At 39.7% G+C, this 16907-nt stretch overlaps 2 protein-coding genes across 13 annotated transcripts in view; both read right to left on the bottom strand.

Moving 5' to 3' along the window:
- LOC121715137 overlaps nt 1-4622 on the bottom strand; it is an 86621-nt gene extending 81999 nt beyond the window's left edge. For 2 of the 4 annotated variants that reach the window (XM_042100532.1, XM_042100533.1), the window contains exon 1: nt 4520-4601. The gene's annotated coding sequence lies outside the window, so the exon portion shown is untranslated. Of the gene's footprint in view, nt 1-4519 lie in introns of all 4 variants that reach the window. The other 2 variants (XM_042100534.1, XM_042100536.1) reach the window with 2 other exon arrangements.
- A 10794-nt stretch (nt 4623-15416) lies between these two features.
- Nucleotides 15417-16907, bottom strand: part of LOC121715138 — a 43947-nt gene continuing 42456 nt past the window's right edge. For all 9 annotated transcript variants that reach the window (XM_042100539.1, XM_042100545.1, XM_042100546.1 and 6 more), the window contains one exon: nt 15417-16899. In XM_042100539.1, coding sequence (XP_041956473.1) covers nt 16785-16899 — 115 coding nt within the window. In that variant the 3' untranslated portion in view covers nt 15417-16784. The remainder of the gene's footprint in view (nt 16900-16907) is intronic.

Raw genomic sequence — 16907 nt, 5'->3', positions numbered from 1 at the left:
TAACCAAATATTTCTTTTTTAGTGCAGGGCAGGCATATTTCTGGCTATTAAATTATTTCTAAACCAGTCTGCTAAAGTCTGTAGTGAAGTCTGTGTAGGGTTTTCCAGGCTCCATTTCTTTTTACGAGACACCCTGCTCACTTGAGCCATCTACCGGTTGTTTGGGTTGTTGCAGCTTCTCACTGGAAAAATACAAATTAGAGCCGCGTGATACCGCGTGATCCCACGCGCGGACCGCGAGTGAAGCTGGCCAATTCGAAGCACTGCCCACTGTAGCCATAGCCTGACGAGCCAGACCCACATTAAAATGTAGGGTCTGGGCACTCACCGTTCGCAGGGGCGGGATAATCAGTTCTTTCAAATTCCCTCTGCACGCAATAGGACAGCGGCAGCGCTATGAGTCCCATGCGTTTCCCAGCAGAGCTAGTTGGCTAGTTCAAACGTTTGGCAACTTAATAAAAGCTTAACTCGTGTCACACTGTTCGCCAACAGCAACAGCCATCTTATTTGTTTTCAAGTAGCAGGGAATTCAAGCCAAACCGTTGCAACTCTGCCATCAATCATTATGTTAAGCCCACCTAACGACTCTATACACAATTTCATTGGCCTGATTAAGTTTCGATTTCTGGAGCTCACAAGCCAACGGAGAGTTGCTAGACTAGCCCAGGCAGCAAATGTAATTCGTCTAGATTTCTAGGCTAACATAGCCAGTGATTTAGGCGAAATTTATGGTGTTAATTACAGTGAAATGTACAATTTCAAAAAAATAGGGTTGAAACAGGTAAAAAATGGAGACATAATTTTTCTCCATGTTCAATGACCTCTAAAGACAGTCCAACCACTCTCCAAAAATTAACATTTCAAACCCACAGAAACCACATAGGCCCCCTGACTAAAACTTGAAAGTAGCTCCAGAGAATGTTTAATAAGGGGAGAACCTTCACTCTCGGAACGCTTCCGGTGTGGTACTGCATCTAGGGGCGCTCGCGGGCGAGTCCAGAATGAATGGAGGTCTATGGAGCTGGACCCCTCAAAATGCACTTTTCTCGGGATATAATTTTTTTTCAAGTAATTTGAATATTGTATTTGAAAGGGGAGGCAAAGACAATACACTTGGTTGAGTATTATATTTTTTAAAGTCACTTAATTGTTCTAAAAAGCCTTTCAAACGTGTCAATGACTTCATTCATTAGCATGATCATAGCATAGCATAGCATCAATGCTAGCGTGTTATGGGCAACAACGACCCAACCTGTAAGAAAACGAAAGGACATGACTCCCGGATTATTTCACTTTTGATTGATAATCCATATCCGTTTTGCGAAAAATAAAATAAAATCTGAGGGTTTCAGTTGTTAAATAGGTGAAAACAATAAATGTAGCCATGTAGCTCCATAGGACCCTATGTATTTTGGACTCGCCCGCGATCGCCATCTAGGTGAACTCTGATGAACTGCAGCCAAGTTCGGTTTGTAATGGATTAATAGAGAGTGGGGAGCATAGACATAATATACATAGACGCCGCATTGGCTGCTGGAAACAAGAAATGCGGCCGCCATCTTGGACCGGTCATACTCCTCGTTGCGTTGCAGCAGAAGACACAAGATGACAGCACTGTGCAGCATGTTCCTTCTCAAATCGGCGGACCATACTCGGGGGATTTACTTTTCACAAGTAAGATTTAACATAACCGTACTATTGGTTGTATTTTGTGAATAGAATATTACCAGAGAGCTGAGAAGGAGCAATCTTTGATATTACTGTATGAAAATCGTAGCCATCTAGCTAGGCTATGTTTACTCGGTGTTCACCCGGCTATGAACTGAGACTTGATAAGTCATATTCCATAACAATGACTTAGATTACAACTGACACAAGAAGGCTATTGTAGAAATAAATCATACTAGATTTGGCTGGCAAATTTTACACAAGTGGCACAGACTAGCCTATTGGGCAATCGCTAGCTGCTACTTGTAGCATAAGTGTGTTGGTGGTAGCCTCACTATTTCCTGAATAAAGTAACTTTTCAATAGCTCAACTTCTTTATTTATCAAGTAGCTTAGCCAGACAAGCTACACTTTTCTTGTCATGTGAAATTAGCACAATTTAAAGTAGCTTCCTATGTAGTGAACTAGCCTACTACTGTGTTTGTGTTAGGCTACTAATACATTTGACTGGGTGGTAGTTTTGTGTAGTGTTTTATTCATGGCAGAGTAACTGATAGTTTAGCTCACTAAAATTTCGAAGTAGCTTGCCCAACACTGTATTATTCACATGTCATTTACCCTAACAAGAATAAGATGCCTCTCAAATTCCTTTTCATTCATTTATTTATTATTTTGTATCTCTCCAAAACAACTGCCTTGTTCAAGAAGACTGAATGAACTGAACGGTCTCCTCACACCCCTGGAACTGAGGAAGGTGCAGCTCTTCATTGCAGTACTGCAGGGCATCTGCTACACTGTGACTGAATGTTTGATTTATGAGCTCCACCTTCATCACCTGCATTCGCCACTCTGTGACCCATTTTCCCATCGTCTGGTTGACTCAGTCCTCTTTTATGGAGTACCCAGTTTACTATGCCATCTTATTTGCCCACCTGCTGTCTGAAGCACTTTTGTTCTCAGCCAAAGTGTACCCAAGCAATTTTAGCAAGGTGGGAACATACAAAATGACATGCACCAGTTGTCGAAATCATAGAACCAACTGCATCACGGTAACTCTGTCTCACTGAGCCTGTGAAGACACTCCCTGATTCTTTACTGATTGCAATGAACGGGTTGATCTTAGCAGTTTCTAAAATGTTTCTTAATTCCTTTTTATTTAATCTCTTCATTGGGGCTGGAACCTTTCTGTGAACTGTAAATAACAGATGCTGTTGATGAACCCATTGACACTGTACAAGTGACAAGTCACCTTTTTGTCTTGAATTGATGAACTGTTACACTTACTATGCCAAACCAATGTCTGTTTTTTAAGGATCAGAAACAAACCTACAAACTTGCACTTTACAATATTTATGGAACTTGTCTAACAAATGCTGTTGATATTGAACCCAGATACTCCATTTCCTTTATGCCACACCAATGTCTGTTCATCACTTTATTTTTGATGGCACTGAACTGAAAATGTTAATGGATTTTTTTCTGTAAATTTAACTCATTAAAACTTGTATCAAACCAGTTTTTGTCTATGCTGTCAAACGTGGATTAGTTATGTTCCCAGTTTTTATATTGGATGTCATCACTTTATAATATATCAGAATATTCTATTACTGTTAGGCCCACTATGAATATTAAAATACACACAACCATGTTTCCTGTATCATACAGCTTTTCTACTGGGAGGTTTACAACTTATTCTGAGTCAATTTACCCAAGTTTTTTCACTAAACCACATAGGCCTACTTGGAATACCCCTCAGATGTCTGAATGGCACTGATCTCACTTAAATGTTTATGGAACCTTTCTGTGGACTGTGAATAATGCTGTTGATGGAACTTTTCTGTCAACTGTGAACTATATTTAACTCATTAAACTTGTATCAAACTAGTTTTGTCTATGCTGTCAAACATGGATTATGTTCCCAGTTTTGATATCGGACGTCAGGTCACTTTATATCATATATCAGAATATTCTATTACTGTTAAACCCACTATGAATATTAAAATACGCTAAATCATGTGTCCTGTATCATAGCTACATGTATGACCTTTGCAGCAAAAAAAACCGCGTGAGAATCTGTTCGGTATTCAGTGAGATATGATTAATTAAGTGCGCTGACAGCTCATCTCACCGGCCAAACAGATCACACTGAGTGGAGTGGATGACCGGTCCAAGATGGCGGCTCCAAATCTCGTCAGCGCTAGTAAGGAGTAGCGGTCGATGCGGCGTCTATGTATATTATGTCTATGGTGGGGAGGCTCTCCGTAGACGGGCTCTGGTAGCTCTAAAAAGCGATCACTGTTGACAGAGCTGCATAATTACTGGATGTTGCCATAAACACTGCCACCCAATGGCCGAAACGTTCATTTTTGTAAGGTGGAATCGAAACTTAAGAAGAATCGGAGGCGAATGTGGAGCCAACTTCAGCGTCGTCTTTTGTTTAACCTTTGGGGCACTCTCATGTAAGGGCAGCACAGAGAACACTCCATGACACCCTTTTCCTATGGAAGGGCGCACATTAATACATTACATTTACAACACTAGAAACGTATGGTTTCCCTGGCACTGAAACATTTGTCGCATGTAAAGGCCAGCCAATAGCACACTTTTGAGGACACTTTCACACGTTTTTTCTCTCTTTCTCAACCATGGGGACACCAGGTCGTCTAGGCCTATATCTTTTGGGGTTACCGCTCTGCACTAGGCTATAGCAAATTCAAATCATTGCCTTGCATGTGGTAAAGTTCAAAAATAATAAATTGCCAGCCTGAAAAGCTTGTCTATAAAGACGAGATCATCTCTTTATGCGTGTACAGCTAAACTGGTGTTGTGGAAATAACATTAAATATATTCTTACTTGATTCAGGCAGAATTTCCGTCTTGCAGTGAGAATAACACACACAACTTGTTAGTTCGCTCTAGTTTCGATTTTCCTGAAATAGGCGTGTCAGTGTATGACATGACCGCTGTCTCGCTATCCGGCTATTTATGGATTTCCGGCTCCCATTGACTTACATTGAACACATGTAAACAAAACGTCAATTATGTGCTCAAACGAACGCCACTGACTTATGAAAACAACCATTCCACTTTGATACGAAACTACATAATTGTACAACATTTATACAACAAAAATCACAGAATTTGGATCAAGTAATGTGGAGAAATCTTATGCAAAGTGTCAACCCCTAACAATGTGCCCATTGCCCAAATTTATGGTCGACTAATGTCGAATGTCAGAGTAATTACATTGAAAAAGGTAGCTTCATGATACACTTTAATTTATAAAGGTACGAAGTATAAAAATAAAAACACAATTTATCAGATGGATTACCCAAATAATTTGTAACAAATACATTTATTCGAGGGCACATCTATTCCCAGAACTATAATGGGTGTTAAATATTTCACAACCACTAGATGGCAGCATGACACAGCACATAAAGTACACCTACGTGTCGCTGCGACCTGAAGGATGGCGTGGTTGAATATCCACTTCTCCTGTACTTCGGGTCTAATAGCGGGTGAATTGTATGACCACCAGATGACGCCATTTCACTGCACCTCGGGCCTAATAGCTGCTGTAACTTCGTTTAAGTAATAAGCCTCGAGGAGCCGACGGTTACACTTGTTTTAGGGGCGTTGTTAGCCACGCTGCGCAAGCCGGGTAGGCTACAGAAGAAGCCAATAGGCTACAGTCGCGTGTGTTTGTGGTGATTTATTCCATGTATTAACAAAATAATAATGTAACATTAAAGAAATAGCCTACATAGATAAAAAGAAACTAAATAATTACACCAAAAAAGTAAAGAAGCTTTATCATTTATATATAAGCTTACTGAAAATCAAATATAGGCCTACCATACAATTGTGTTCCACAGACAATATGTCCTACAGATAATAACAACAGTAAGAACATAGGCTAACCTAAGTCATGACGACACGGGGGCTTAAGTCTCATGTTGGCCTATGACTACGTAGCCTAGGCCAGTGGTTTTCAAAGTGAGGGTCCCGCGAGGGGGGTGCCAGGGGGGCCTCAGCAAGTTGGAGGGGAAAATAAAAGCAAGAAATAAATACATTTGAAACATTTAAAATATACTATGAGGGTTGTTATACAATGCCATTATAATAATGTGACGCATATCTGAACATATTTCCCATGATAATGACTGGGAATAATAGTAGAGTGATGGCTCTCGTATAGCAGAAAGCCCCAAATACAATTTTTACACACTGTATGCTCCATCGCAATGTGGTTGTGGCTAAAATAATTATTAGATTAGCTTAATGTATTTTTACATTTGCCATAGTATTGTCGATGGGTTTAATTAATAAAACATCAAGGGGGTCCTTGGCCAGAACCTAGTGGTATTTGGGGGGCCTGTCGTGGAAAAGTTTGGGAACCCCTGGCCTAGGCTACCAAGCACGTCTGGGTCTGCGACAGTGAAATAGCTCCAATATTAATTGTGGCACCAATGAATATATGCTAACATGAATCTCATCAGTCACCTATAGATAAGGGTTAGGCTATAACATATGTAGGCTATAATGTAAAAATAGGGTCATATCATATAATGTTGACTTATTAAGTTGGGGGAGAGAGCTGAACATATTACACTGAACTAATTGTTCATTGTTGAAAATCAATCAAAAGTTTGTAGGCTAGTTGATCCAGATGTCATTGGTCGCAAGGACTGTTAATGGGTGTATCCACAATTAGGACCTTGTTACAAGTTGGTCTTTCAGCTGCTAATGCACTCAGTGGCCGTCAGAAAACATGTTAGACAACTGAGGAATGAGATGCCACACATAAAATGTACAGTCAAAGAGAATGCACAAACATCAATGGGAATCCACCAAACACTGCAGGGAACCATGTTATTGTCAATCAGCACTCTGCCACGCTAAATCAGACCCTGCTTATGTTGCATTTGATATTATATTATATTATTATATTATGATGCAGGACCTGTTAAGAGAGATTGGCAGCTCAGTCTCCCTCATACTAGTCCCTACGGTAAACGATGTAATAGCATAGTGCTGCTGCTTCTGATGTGCAAGACAAGACAGGGTATATATTCATAATGTGACAGGCAGCATGTATTTATCATTATGTTACAACCTCTGAACAACTACTATTGATGTTAGAAGAACAAAACAATACATCTTCAAATGATAATTGCTTATTACATGTGTTATAAAAACAAAATCCTTGTCTGGTTACTGTGTTTTTGCATGCACCTGTCAACAGGGGTGTAAAGACATATTTGTTCACCATGCACTTAGGCTGTTCTGAGTCATTGTTTGTATGTTATATAGGGTTGCAAAGAGGTGGAAAATTTCCAGTAAATTTCCGGAAACTTTCCGGAAACTTACCATGGGAAGTTAAGCTGGGGAATTTTGGAAATATTCCAAATTGGACACTTTCATGGAATTAAAGGAAATTATTAGCCTGACGTAGTCATACTCAATTCTAGTCAGAATATGAGTCTGATACTGCTCCATTGGGACGTAATTATGGGGCGTGTTTCAACCAATACAGGGGGGGAATGCCTCTGCACTCAATTGGCTAGACCTAACCAATCAGAGCAACAAAATAGCTTACCGTGAGGTGTAGGAAGAAAACACACGAACCATCCTTCTTCTCCTATATACCCTCTGTTTTTAAAAATAATTATGTTGAACACTGATATGCTACAAACATGTTAAACAACTGGGAAAGGCTGTCACAAATCCCTCGAACAGGTGGTCAATCAGAGATTTCAAATGAACGAGGGAACATGTCGCAATGCACCAGCGCTGTTTTCCCTTGATGAAAGTGAAACCACGAGTTTTCCCACATCTCAACTTTGGCCAAAGTTTTCAGAAATAATCGTTTTCAGTGATACAACCTCATTAAATAATATTAATTTTCAATATGGGGTCTTAAAAGCCATGTATCCTTCTAGCCACAGCGTTTTTGTTTCAAACATAAGCCTAATCTAAGCGTGCTCAGATGACGTGATAGACCAGGCACTGTTTCTCACCTGTCCATCATCGTAGGGCGAGCATACTTCCACCACAATGATGCAATGCCAGACCGAACTTCCCGACCTCAAATGTTGTGGGCGGGACTAAGTTCGGAATGGCACCCAGGCTAGGAAATTATGGGAATTAACTAGGAATTTTGGGTAATTCATACAAACTGTTTCATATATAAACATTAACATTTTGTTTCGTAACAAGCAATATGATTTGTATGTTCGCATTTTCGCTTAGCTTAGCATACAAAGCTAGCTAGCATGCTAGCGAGAATCCCATTCTCTGCCTATGGTTTACTAGTGTGCTAAACTAGCAACACTGAACTGCCCAAGATACACCACACCACTCAACAACAAAATCCGATTGGTTGGAAAAAAAATTCCCCATGCATATGAACGCACCATAGGTTCTCCTTATTAATGTAGGTTCTCCTTATTAATGTAGTGTCACCAACATTTAAAATAATATCAACTGACATTGTTATTCATAGCCATATTTATTCTGCTCTTATAAGGTAATACAGTGCACATATTTATATTTCATTTATACTACTCTAAACCACCTTCTGAAAATCAACTCTATAGTGTTTAACTGCACCATATTTCTTGACCTGTCTCACCACCTGCCTATAGGCTGCTTACACCACCTTACTTACAACACTTTGAAGAGCCAAAAACAAAGCTCAGCACACCTGTTCTGTGCTTCAGCAAAGTTGGAGGGTTAATTTATGAACCATCACTTCTAGCTGAAACATCACTTCTAGTAGGCTACATGTGACGTGTAGGCTAGAATAGAAGTCTTTATTGTCCACTACTAGGGAAATTCATCAACAACACTTTATTTTAATGTGTCGCTGTTACAGTGTACCTACCTAATTAGGTACAGTGGTACAACCTGTGTAACAACATGTACTATCAGGTACTGTACTATCATTGTACTTGCATTATGTATTTGTGGGTACCTACATAGGCTATAGTTGTTACATTGTAATACTGAGCGCTTTTATAAAACGTTGCCAATTTCCCTAAATTTTCATCAGAGGCAAAGAGCTGACCTGAGACCTGCTGGATGGGGTAAATCTGGTCATGAAAGATTTGATATACAAATCATTCTTAGCTCCAGTCAAGGCCTCATTGTCTTCAGTGTACATGTAACAGCTGTGCTGCTACAACCTTGTTACTCTTTGATACAGTGGAATAAACCTATTGTAAGTGTACCAATTAATTACTTACAAGTACATATGACATGTATGTTGTGTCTTCGATGTCTTGGAACAGGTCTACTAATTCACATGTACTGTGTGGTGTAACAGCAGACACGTTTCAACACATTAATTACAGGATGCATGACATCATTGACAGGATGTATATAATATGTACATGTAAGTACTTAAATGGTACACTTTATTTGAATGGGTTTATTCCACTGTATCAAAAGAGTAATAAATAACACAGTTGATACATGTACTACAGTATGTAGGGTAATGGCAGACATGTTCCAAGACACCAATGACACAACATGTAATGTAATATGTAATTGTAAGTGGGCAATTCCACGGAAAATGGACCTTTTGTCACATCCATAACGCCAGTGAAATGCCTTGGCATTTGTATGATGTGAATGGTAACATTCATTTTTTGTGCATTTGTTCTCATTTACATACTTCAGCCAAAAATAGCAAATGCTTAAATTTCATGTAATCATTCACATCATACCATATTATCATCATACCATCACATTTTATTGGCGTTATGGATGTTAGAAAAAATCAGAATTTTCCATGGAATTCCAAGTACTTAGTACTTATGCCACTGTATCAAAGAGCAATAAGTGTGTACCAACACAGTTGATGTAGTGAATTAGTAGACCTGTTCCAAGACATCGAAGACACAACATACATGTCATATGTACATGTAAGTAATTAACTGGTAGGTTTATTCCACTGTATCAAAGAGTAACAAGGTTGTAGCAGCACAGCTGTTACAAGGATACAAGAATACAAGGATACAAGGAAGTTTATTGTCACATGCATATAGTTACTGGAAGTAAGAAATGCAGTGAAATTATGTCTGGTAATCAGCCTATTTGTGCATTTATATAAATGTAGCGTGACAAGTGTGCTTACATACAGCAAAAACTCTTCTGTATTGCCCTCTCTCTCTCTGTATTAATATAAATATATATATATACATACACACACACACATTACATACATACACATATAAATGTAGCGTGACAAGTATATATATATCTGTATATATGTATATATATATATGCACACACACACACACACACACACACACACACACACATTACATACATACACATATAAATGTAGCGTGATAAGTGTGTGTTTACATGCAGCACTAACTTCAGTTCAGACCGACAACCTGTTTTGTATTGCTCTCTTTGTATATATGTATCTGTATATATATATACACACACACACACACACACATTACATACATACACATATAAATGTAGCGTGACAAGTGTGTGTTTACATGCAGCACTAACTTCATTACATTACATTACAGTACATTACATTTGGCTGACGCTTTTTTAGCCAAAGCGACTAACAACATGGTAAACAGTTTAAGTTTTAGAGCAATTCTCAACAATTTTAGGACAATTTAAAAACATTAAGGGTAAGTGCATCAGTGAGTGCTGTTTTTAACAGTTACTTGTCAGTTTAAGACGGCTGGTGAGTGCTAGGATCAGTAAGACTTGTTGTAGGTGTTGCTATGAGAGGAGATGTTCTCTAAAGAGCTGGGTCTTCAGGAGTTTTTTGAAAATGGAGAAGGATGTCCCTGCCCTTGTAGGAACTGGCAGTGTGTTCCACCAACGAGGAACAACAGATGAGAAAAGTTTGGATTGGCTTGAGCGTACCGGTGGTAGAGCTAGACGTCGTTCGTCTGAGGAGCGCAGCGGTCTGGAGGTAGCGTATGTCTGTATGAGGGCATTCAAGTAGGTGGGAGCAGAACCGGAGACTATTTTGTAGGCAAGCGTTAGAGCCTTGAATTTGATGCGGGCCGCCATAGGTAGCCAGTGTAGCTGGATGAGCAGCGGGGTAACATGTGCCCTTTTGGGTTGGAACTTCAGTTCAGACCGACAACCTGTTCTGTATTGCTCTCTCTGTATATATATATATATATATATACACACACACACACACACACACACACATTACATACATACACATATAAATGTAGCGTGACAAGTGTGTATTTACATGCAGCACTGTGAATATGGTGAATTCTAATTTGTTTTGTTCTATTGACATGGAATGAATGAACAGGCACACGTTACTATGGAGTAGGTCTACTTCACAATTCAGATTTTCAGATGGTGCGTTGTGGCTGACAACGGCCCTAAAATCTCGAGTGTCTAGGTTTATTGCTGGTTCCTGGTTGCTGTAGTGCAATGATGTCATCTGCTGGCCGTGCCGCGCAATAGCGCCACAACATATGTAATTTCACTGGACATTACGGTAAAAATCTTGTTTTTCCTTACTAATATTCGTGTCATCCAGCTAACATATTGCTTAATTCTTTTGACATTTCGTTCCTTTATAAATTGTAATGTAATATAAAGGTAGGTTTTTGAATGTCATTACTCTGACATGTGAGGGATAACCATAGTCTATGAGGGATAACGGCCACCGACGTGACCTGTCATACGTGACTCATGGACAAGGGGAAATGCCATTAACTCGGCGTCACGCAGCGGCAATTTTCTTAATATCGATATTTCTCCACATTACTTGATCCAAATTCTGTAATTTTTGCTGGATAAATGTTGTACAAAAATTTAGTTTCGTATCAAAGTGGAATGGTTGTTGTCATAAGTCAGCGGCGTTAGTTTGAGCACATAATTGAGGTTTTGTTTACATGTGTTCAATGTAAGTCAATGGGCGCCGGTATTCGGCCAATGGCGGCGCCCAAAGAATCTTTTGCCGGATAGCGAGACAGCGGTCCCCAGAGAGCCTGGAGACTGCTGGTCCGCAGAGCCGTGGAGTGAAATTAGGCCCGGTGCGTCTGATAATTTGCTGCGCAGTTGATCAAGGAACCGACAGAAAAAGAAAAGAAACGTTTCTGCAATCAGGAGGAAATACTTTTTAATTCGATGTCATTAAACTAGAACCGTAGAATGAAGTGGTGGTATTGCGCGACAGACACTGAAACTACCCGATAACGTTGGTAGCAAAGCTCCGCTTCAACCCGTCAGAAGGCTATTTAATCAGGCTATTTAACGGTAACTACATGGATTCTTGCAACTTCCACTACACTGTCTAGTATTGAGTAGGCCTATTGTAGCCTATAGTCAAATTTGAATATAACGTGGCCAAAAGCTATATTGTAGGATTATTAGCCTTCCTTTTAAAGATCTCCAGATCAGAGATTTACGCTTATCTGCTCCGCCGTTTACTATACAAAAAACCTGGTATTTTGTTTCCTGAATCCTTTCATTCAGACATTCAAATGAAATTTCTTTAAAAAGCATGTTTTTTTTCTCCATGCCTACCAGTATGTGATGCTTAGCCTACATGAGGGAAACATTCCAAAACAAAAGCACCCATATATTGCTGTTGTTTTGAGAAGTATTTCTCATGCAACCATACAAAAGCACTAAGCTATTGTAATTAGGCCTATTATATCTTACATTAGTAAAGTAGTCCTCTGATGTGCATAGTGAGACCAAACATTCCCCCCACCGACAAGATGGGGGGGGGGGGGGGGGGGGGGGGGCATTGTTCTAATGTCTAACTTATGTTAGACGTTTAGGCGGGTCAATATATGAAAAAAAAAAAAAAAAAAATCTTCTAACCTCAAAAAAAATGATACAAAAGGTTTTTCAGCTGTCTATGATACCTTTAGATGTACTTAATAACATATTAAAAATCTAGTAAAATCTGACCCCAGTAAAGGGGTCATTTTCAAGATGGGGTCCAAGATGGCCACCAGAGGCTAATTTGGGATAGCTGAAGCATTATTCAGATAACATCAATCAACCTATGTTCCCAACTTCCACCACACTTGGCATAATACATAATCTATTCTGTATTCCCAAATCTAGTGTAAAGGGGATACATTTTAGCCTATATTGTCCAGATATAACACCAGTTAACTAGCCTGGCGGGCCATCCTATATCATTGAAATGTATAGTCTGGCATCGAACCATTCACCTCGCTTAATCCAAGGGGCGGGCAGAGAATTGTCTTTCAAACTGCCTAGGCATGCAATAGGCCAGCGCTACGACCATATCCGTATCCGGTCGGCAAAACGGCAAATACATCCTTCTTCGAAAGGAATGACTTAAGTGCATTGTGTTGCTCAACTTTCAAAGAAAAGCACAAGTCCAACTTCTCCTAAGTTGACGCCAACGCCGATTCAAACAACCGCTCTTCGTTCGCCATAGCCACCTTCCTTGTTGATCACCGTCGCAGGACTGTCGTTATCCTGTTAAGCCCGCCTTAAGACTCTCTAACAAAATAGAGCGCTGTGATTGAATAACATCCACGGTGTTAGCCAATAGAAATCCCTATGGTTTGATACTAGATGTACAGGCTGAGCAAATTAATTTGCCGCCGCTAGGGTGCGTCTAGATTTCTAGGCTACCAGTTAACCTCTTGACAGCCATTTTGGCAGCCATTTTGAAAATGACCCCTTTCCCAAGGTCAGATTTCACTAGATTTTTAGTATGTTATTTAGCATGTCCAACAGTACCAGAATCCATGAAAAAAAACGACGTTGAACCCTATATTGACCCGCCTAATTAGAACAAGGTAGGCTATAATGTAAGCCCAAGGGTAGTGCCTGTGATCCAAACTCCAGCCCAAAACATTGTTCAGAAATGCTGTAGAGTAAATGAAAATACACTGAAAAGAAGACATTTATTGCATTTATGGTGGAAGTCATGAACTGCACAGCACAAACAGACAGCAGAACAGTGAAAATTAAGATCATAATGACATGCTCAGAACAGAGGTAGTAGAAAGTCAGTCATCATAAGTATAAGTAAGTATATATACTTTTTTGATCCCGTGAGGGAAATTTTGTCTCTGCATTTAACCCAATCAGTGAATTAGTGAAACACAAACAGCACACAGTGAACACTCAGTGAGGTGAAGCACACACTAATCCCGGCGCAGTGAGCTGCCTGCTACAACGGCGGCGCTCGGGGAGCAGTGAGGGGTTAGGTGCCTTGCTCAAGGGCACTTCAGCCACGGCCCACTGGTCGGGGCTCGAACCAGCAACCCTCCGGTTACAAGTCCAGAGTGCTAACCAGTGGGCCACGGCTGCCCCTAAGTCATGCCCCTATCATGTGGTGGTGGGTACTGATGGAGATATCCATTTTGCAATGGAACGCCAGGAGTTGAATTGCTAATGGACAAGAGTTAAAGTGTTTTATTGAAGAACAATCTGTCAAACCTAACATTATCTGTGTTCAGGAAACTTGGTTAAAACCTTCTCTTGATTTTTTAATTCATGGGTACACAGCTGTGCGCAAAGACAGAAGTCCTGTAACAGGGGTTGGAGTGACTACATTCATCCAACAAGGTATTCATTTTAGGGCTATAAACAACGAGGCCTTGAAGAAGCTGCGCATGCAGCATGGAGCAAACTGGGTCACCATCTCAGACAAGATAGGTCGCAGCTATGACGCCCTGCAGAAACGCTTTGCCATGATGTGTGATAAGTGATCAGACACACACACCAAAACACCTAGAATGTTAAAGGTTCAGTTTGTGGTGGGAGCCGTAGTACAGCAGCAGCGTTGGCGTGCCGTGCCACGTTCAGGTCTAGTGCCCACAGGGACCCAGGCTCGAGCCCAGGCTGAGGTCATTTCCTGAGCCCACTCCCATCTCTCCCCCACTCGCTTCCTGTCTGATCTTCACTGCCCTGTCAAAAGGTTAAAAAGCCCACAAACATAACTTCTTTTTTTTTTAAACGTTCAGTGCATGATTTTTTTATCCACTAATATCACATCTGGTCAGTTTCAGATTTGCCCCTAACAGCGCTCTAGCTGTCCATTCAGTGAATGCACTGGAGAAAAACCCTCGCTGGCTCAAGGAGACTCAGACCAAACCCAGAATTCCAGCCAGTCAACACTTTTCTACAGAAGCCCAGAAAAGAGATGGGCTGTTGAGCTCAAATCCACATTTTGTTGTGGATGGTACCTTTCAGTTTAGATTATAATTGATCTGAACATCCATCACCCCATTAACTAGTGTAAACAAATCACCTCTGTGAATACTGATCCTGTCTTGTTTTATGCTTCCTCATTGGTCTCTAGAAGTCAGTCGGTCTTATGTGGCTCGTCACAAACAGGAACCTGTTTACGTTTACATGTATTCATTTAGCAGACGCTTTTAATCCAGAGTGATTTACAAATGTCAATTATAAATCCCAATTATAAGGGACTTGCAACTTGAGTGGAACAACAGTGGAAGCCAGTTTAGCATGATCTCCCTCTCTTTATGTTAAAGGTATAGTTTTACAATTATTTAACACCTTGCCATTTCTTTCTCTGTTAGGGAAATTTGTTCCACCATTGTAGCAAAACATGGATGCTGAACAGTGTTGTTGGATATATTTCCAATACCAGTGAACAGGCCAAGTTGAAAACTACATATCTGTAGTCATTTTGTTTTGTACAATAGATTTTAAAAAATGTAATGTAAAAGTCACCCTTACTGTCTGCGGCATAAATGACTCATTATGTTAGCATTAAAGTGAATTCATTTATCTCCATTAACCAAAACATTACATCTTAAGTCCCCAACCACATAATATCATTTGAGTAGGCTGAGCATTCATTAAAGAATTATATTTTATTGGTTAATATGAATGTGGAAAGAAAATCAGGCTTACAAAAAAAGTAAACTTCTAGGCTAGATAAATGCAAATCCTTTTCTACATATTGTATCCCAAACCACCATTTAACAAATTAAGATTCAGAATCTACAGGATTAAGAATACAAAAGCATGTTTGGCAAGCTCTTTGGCTGGGCAGTGAACTGGCCTGCAGTGTCATGCAGAAAATTACTTTTGGAAGATGTCTGTAAATATTATGTGACTAATGATTTATGATGACTAATGATGATCCAATTTAGCTATTTTTATTTGCGTAAAGATTGTGCAAGCAGCTCGCTGCAACTGCAATTAGCTGCATTCCTACTTCCCAACAAGGTCATCACAATTAGTTCTCACAAAAGTTTTAAAACAGGAAAGGTGTAAAAAACTTGTTAAAACATTTTCAGAGAATTGGGGAACGCTAACAACACAGGCTTATTGCAGCCATACTGTATGTCCCATAGGGGTCTATGTGGAAAAGTGAACAACACAGGCATACTGCAGCCATATGTCCCATAGGGGTCTATGTGGAAAAGTGAACAATACCGGCACATCTTAGCCCTATGTCTGCTACAAGCTTATACTTCCCACCACCCAATGTTGTCAAAAAGGTAAAACAATAATGTAAAATAACAATCTGCAATCTACATGTCTTAAACCACCATTTAAGGAATTCAAGTTCAGAATCTAACCTACACGGGAAAGCATAAAGTCTATCAAACTCTCTGACTAGTCACTCCAATAGCCTGCAGCGTCTTTTCGAAAAACACTTTTAAGAATATAAAGTATATATAGATGATTTATATATAGCAATAGCAAACTGCAAGATAATGCAAAAAGGTCATTGCAAAACTGGTAATTCTATAGGTCACTACAGGCTACTTCACATTGTAATTAAAAAAGGGAAAAGTGGAAGAAAATATAAAGGCATTTTTTCTTTCATAAGAGAACTGACAAACGGTAAGTAAAGTTACAGATTCAATGAATGTCATACATGTGTCTACCACACTACCCAAGAATGCTGACAAACAAGTTATTATGATCCATGTGTTCAGTTATCACCATTTGTATGTGTGATTAAATTATCACATTTTTGTTCATTTGTGTTAAATGTGTATAAATGTCAGCTCTAAGTTTAGGGTTTTCATTATTCATGTTGAATGTGAATGTAAGTTAAAGGCACTTATTTTCTGTTATTATTATTGGGATGACCCTTAAATGACCATCAACAGTATTGGTTTTTCATGTCTCCTTAAGTTGTTCGGCTCGATACTTTTTCACCAGACGTTTCAGGTCTTTATCTGGCTTCAGGCCTGATTCATCAAGAGGGGCACCAGATTGTGGATCAGTTTTGGTTCTGTTAAA

The sequence above is a fragment of the Alosa sapidissima genome, chromosome 8 (assembly GCF_018492685.1).
Source record: "Alosa sapidissima isolate fAloSap1 chromosome 8, fAloSap1.pri, whole genome shotgun sequence".
NCBI lineage: Eukaryota > Metazoa > Chordata > Actinopteri > Clupeiformes > Clupeidae > Alosa > Alosa sapidissima.
This window is presented reverse-complemented; position numbering and strand designations above follow the sequence as displayed.